Below are 6,000 nucleotides of genomic sequence, written 5' to 3' on the forward strand. Positions count from 1 at the left end.
AAAAACTGATGTAATGGCATTGGCTGCATGCTTTATACCCCTAACTACCTGACGCCACGAAAGATGAGACAGCAACCTACGCAGGACCCAAGACTTTGATAATCAGGCTGACTGAGGGCTACTGCAAGCAGATAACCCAAATGTGATGACTGCAACAGTGAATACACTCGAACATCTGCATTTATGGTAAGTGTACACAACTGTACTTTTTCCATATTCTGAGTATAGTAATTGAATAAAGTACTTCCTTATTGAGTATGTGCATCAGAATTAAAAATCTTATTTCACCAGAAAAACGCATTCTTTTATTTGTAACATGCCATGGCTACAATGCAATGCTTTCAAGTGGCTAAAAGTATGGAGCCAAATTTAGAGGTGTGCTGCACTGAAATTGGTAAGGTTAGAATTGCAGTCTTATGTGTGCTTTTGCTGCTGAACACCATGTTGTTTTTATTACATGAAAGTTTTGCAATGAAATATTAAAGGGTGGCTGAGATATAGCTTTGCAAGCTGGACCATCTGGCTTTAATGTGACTCTTTTGCCAGTCTAACATTTTGTATTTCCCTTGTTTTCATTATAAGTGCTATAGTGAACTTCTGCTCAGTAAGTGAATCAGTAAGAGCTTAAAATACTTCTTTATTGCATGTCATTACATCAGGAGTAAATGATGTGTATTTCACCAGAAAAAAATATATATTTTTCAGTTGTAACATACTACGACTGCAATCTTTGTTTTCAAGTTGCTAAATCTATGGAATCAAACTCACAGGTGCACTGCACTGGAAGCTCTGAGGTTAGAATTACAGTGTTAGATATGTTTTGTTGCCTAACATTTTGCTGTTATTGCCTCACAGTTTGTAATTATATCTCAAACAGGGACAAAGATACAGCCTTTCAAACACAGGCCCCAGTGGCTTTAGTCCATGTACCTTTACTGCCAAAGTCAGACATTTTGCATTCTACTCTGTTTTCATTCTGAGTGCTGTGAATAACTTCTGTTCAATAAACTGAGTACAGTAATGGCCTAAAATACTTTTTTTTTACTGAGTTGCCAGTAAATCAAAATTAATAATATTATTTTTAATATTTCTGCTAAAAACAGAAGGTTTTCTCACAGGAATTACGACCCCCTCAGTTTACACACTTGTGCAGTAGATGGCATAATAAAAAGATCAAGTTGTGTAAGAGTATTTACTACTGAAATCATCAGCTAAATGCATTTTGTGTCTAAAAGTCATATTAGTTTATTCTGAGGTATGTACATTAATACTTTGTACTGTTACAGAGTAAAGATCCCTTTTTGCTAGATACCACCAGTAGTATTTTATAGCCATGTGACTCTAGTTTTGTTATTCTTTAAATGAATGAGAGCGAGAGAGAGAGAGAGAGAGTGCCATTTGAAGTTTGGGTGTTCAGTACCAAGTGGCTTTTCTAAATTGACTAAGTACAGCTTGTACAAAACACTCAGCCAAATCAGTTATCTTCAGTTTTAAATAAACAAAAGGTATCAGTAGAGTAAAAATATAATGTGAATGTGATTTCAGATTTTAAAGGGGGTATGTCTCTGTATAAAAATTGGCTTTTCATTCTTTGCATATACTGAAGCATAAAATATCATTTAAAATTGATATTCTTTCATTAAAACTCAAGATGCAGCTGCTCATTTAATTTTGAAGCTAGGAACCAAGTCTAGTAAAATTTTGGAGATCAACATTTCATTAATAAATGAACCTTTTTGGAGATGTTGATTTTTAAATACAAAGCTCAAAAATTGACAGAAACAAACAGTATTTTGGGGACAGGCCTTCTGAAGTGCTTATTAGTTAAAGAGTTAAAGAATCTTCATCATGCTGTAACTGTAGGCACAAATAAGCAGAGTCAGGTATGACGGGGATGATTATTTTCCCTTTGGGAGCAAACTGTTGCAGTCCCTTATTCATAGGTTCCCATACATCTGCCAGTGGTAACTTTCCACTTCATAAAGCAGACTTCCCTTTATGAAGTTCCTCCAGGTAACTAACACACACACACGCGCACACACACACACACACACACACACACACACACACACACACACACACACACACACACACACACACACACTCTCTTAAAAGTTGAAGGTAAATGTTAAAGTTGTGTATTGTCTTCTTATTTTCTTGCATGGACCATGTGCAATAGTTAAGAAGTTCACAGATATGTGACAGGATATGAAGTGATTTTTAATGTCAAATGACTAAGCTATTTTTCCTTAGGGTCTGGAGATGCTGAATTGACTAATGAAGACTTTGATGCACTGATTGCCTCTGTGGTGAAAGCTGACAGAACCTGCTCATTTTTGAAGTGCAAAGCCAGCGTTGTGACCTTAGGCCAACTATGCATGTATTGCAACAAGACATACTGCCTTAAACATCATATTCCAGAGGTAACATTGAATGAATTTTGTAACCATGTGTTACTTTCTTCTCTGCAATCTGTAGGCAAATAGTTTGCCTTTTAATTTGACTGTGAAGGTGATAGCTGTCTTCCCAAATAATTCAGCTGACAAACAATCTGTAGAGCTATGCATGAGTAATCTGAAGATGTGTCTCTTTGCCAAAGGTGCTATGTAATAGATGCGAGTTAAGTCACTTCAACAATTTTAAAGCAGCTATTTGGAATGATTTATGGGGAATATGTTAATATTTACCAAAGAGCTGCAAATTAATGAATGAGTCAAGAATGCCCCAGTCTTGAATTCCCATTGTGCAAGGCATTATATTTGTAAAATGTTGTTTGCTCCCTTTTCTGTGTGACCATCAGATTCCTCAATCTCCACTTGCTCCACTGGCTGTTTTGTTTCCCAAGTAGAAAAGATCCTTATGGCTCATTCATCCCTCCCAGGGGTGGGTGCTGAGTAGTGGTGAGTGAAACCATCACCTGTTTAATGCCAGGTGTTTTTTTTACTTTAAGGGCCTAACCCCTCTCTGCATGCCCAGTACTGTCTCAGTTTTCAGTATGCAGTGGCATCAGTGAGGACATGTTGATTGCTTCAATAAGTGATGTAACCCCGCAAGATGGCCATGCCTCCCTCAAAGCCAGCATTCCAGTGGTATTTCTGTTGGGTATTTTACAATGGGACTGAGCATCTGGACATGAAACAAACCCCCTCAGCCTCAAGAACTTGCAGAGTAGCATCACTCCTCTTGTACATGTAGCAGGTGCCTGAGCTGTATTCAAACTCACATCACTTGTGTCATAGTCAGGACCTCATCTCTTTCTGTCAGTGGACCTGGCTATAGTGCAAAATCGTAATTCAAAAGTAGCCTTTTGAAGTGGATCAAATTTGTATTATCCTTCTTGAATCCTTGTCAGTGGCTAGTTCTTAGCTTCAGTTTAGGATGCCTTGTTTGAAATGAGTGCTTCTCAGTGTTGCATGTCAGAATGTTCAAATGCTGGCAGAGGAAGCAACTTAGCCCCAAATCTTCTGTTTTTCTCTAATCACTCACACTGTTTTAATGTCATGTAAATGTTTGCCTTCAGAAAAATCCAAACATGCAGTGCTTTCTGAATGTAATTTTTCATTGTGCTATACAGGACTTGTCAGACTCACTTAAAGACCACTATGGAATGTTATCTTTCTTGTAGATTAGTAGCATGAGTCACTGTGTGTATGGTGATGGAGGAGGCCCATTTTTGAGACCACCTTGAGGGTGTATCTTATGATTTTTAACATACTATTTAGTGAAGTAAGGTAAGGGAGCATAAAGCAGGATTTGATCTCTGATCTAGAGCTTTCTTGAGCTCCACCATTCTTAAGGCATCCCATGAGCCCTCACGGTTGGTGAGCTACTCTTACAAATGCTTGACATCCCTCCCATAATTTCTTACCCCCTGCAGACATGTTTGAAAAGCACCTGTTTGGTACTCATTTTTGGATAAAGGCATAGGGTATCAGCTGCCATCTTTCTTTTTGTGTTAGAGTTCACTGCTTGTTTGCCATTGTGCATACAGTAAGCTTTTTAGCTCTTGAAGTTAATCCCCATGTTTGAAGTAGGGCTTATAGAGGTCTACTACATTTGCCTCCTTTATCAGCCGATGCTAGCTTGCTTGTGAGTGTTGAGCAGGCTTTAACTGACCTTTATTGTTGTTTACAAATAATTAACACAAACTAATAAAAATTCAGCTAGTGCATTCTTTAATTAATGTACCATTTGCAAAGCAAAACTTACGTAATCATTCAACACTTATAACTTAGAGTGTATGTCAAACCTTGTAAATTTATTATAGAAACATAGGTGCCAACTTGTATTTAAATGTGTGTAATGGGCAAATCTTTGACCAATTGAAAAAGGGTACTATAATGTGAATTTTATAGTGCATGGCCACCACCCTTACACATAAATTTAAGATCAGTTTTCTTAACCATATTTCAGGCAAAACCTTTCTTTTTTTATTTGCATAATTTGGATCCAGACTTTCTCCTGAATTCAAAGCCATACCACCTAACAGAAAAGGGGAGGACTAGACATGACCAACCTGTTATATTTGTTACTAGAATTTTCCATGAAATCATGGTAATTTTGAGATATCCATAGCTGTTCAGTGATGCAAAGCTCAACTAAATATCGATACTAAGGAAACCAATTATTTAAGAAATGTCTCAACTGCCTCTGTGTTAATTTTTCTTCAACATTAGTCAATTTGTTTATCATTAGCAGAAATGCCTGCATTCCTGGGACCATTATGGATTTCCATTGACCTGTGATAATAGCAAGGTAAGGCTAATTAAGTTCACTCTATCCTATGCCAGCCCCTGATGTAGAATTAAGTCAAGAAACTACAAGTTCAGAAGGAAAAAAAGAGACCCCGAAAAGTGGTTGGCTAATTTACAGAATGGCCCTCACCACTCTAAAGGTCATCAATTTTTGCCCATTTGCAAGTTAAATAAACAACCATTGAATACAAAATATGCTGAATAGTGAATAAGAAAATTTAACCCCCCCACCTCAATAAAAATAAACAAGGAGCACCCTAAATGTGAAGTTACAGCATTGTTTAGAGCCACTAAATTTCTCAGGTGTACTGCAGGCTACATTTTACAGATGCAATGATAGAATCTCAAAGACCACATAGAAAAACATAGAAAAAAATGAAAATTAAATCACTAAATAGTTGTTCTTGTGTCTTTCAGCTTTTCCCGGTTAGGGGTCGCCACAGTGGACCTCCGGTCCGCTAATGATTGGCAGTAGATTTTTACGTGCCGAGTTGCCGGCCCTGAGACACAACCTTCAACGAAGGTACGCCCATTCACGCATGTCTCCACACAGAAGACGCTCTAGCTGAGAATTGAATAGGACAACGTCTTACTGTGAGGCGACAACGCTCCCGCAGCACCACCACCGCAGTATAAATCACTAAATAGTATGTTAAAAATACTTCTTCAGCAATTCCAATGACAAAATAATGTTTACATCTCAGATAAACATGCTTCCACGATAGGAGTTATTTCTCCTAATTTAGTGCTACATCCCAGTCTCAAAACACCATAAATAGTGCTGCTTCCTTCCAGGAAACCAGACACCATTTAAACTTAGCTAAGAAAAAGAAGGCTCAGGTTCCCACATTAAGCTGTCTACCCTTTATCTTTAGAAATTCATTCTATGAACCAAATCCAAACGTATATAAACATGTTTTGAGTTATGGTAGCCCCAGCCAAAAGCAAAAGAAGGACTTACCTCACTAGTATTTTCATTGCAGGTCCAACATGTAAAACATAAAATCATTAATGTTTAATTGAGGCATAACTTTAAATCCAAACTGATGGAGTCTTTTGCTGCAGTGTTATAATCTTTAAAAAAAAATCCATTCCCTTAAGGTCTTTGTACAGATAGCACACACAAATAAACCCCACTATCCCTTGTGGTACCTGTAGAATTAATAATGACAAATATGACTGAATAAAACATATTGTAACTATACATTAACTCTGTATTCTGCTAAGTATATAGAATGAATCCATT

The 6,000-nt window shown here is 37.3% G+C and overlaps 1 protein-coding gene across 1 annotated transcript in view; it reads left to right on the forward strand.

Annotated features, from left to right (window-relative positions):
- IGHMBP2 (immunoglobulin mu DNA binding protein 2) overlaps positions 1-6,000 on the forward strand; it is a 751,785-nt gene that overhangs the window by 682,590 nt on the left and 63,195 nt on the right. The window contains exon 15 of the mRNA XM_044067302.1: positions 2,254-2,423. Within this exon, the coding sequence (XP_043923237.1) occupies positions 2,254-2,423 (170 nt within the window). The remainder of the gene's footprint in view (positions 1-2,253; positions 2,424-6,000) is intronic.

The sequence above is a fragment of the Protopterus annectens genome, chromosome 3.part1, assembly GCF_019279795.1.
Source record: "Protopterus annectens isolate FY-2018-M chromosome 3.part1, PAN1.0, whole genome shotgun sequence".
Lineage (NCBI taxonomy): Eukaryota > Metazoa > Chordata > Ceratodontiformes > Protopteridae > Protopterus > Protopterus annectens.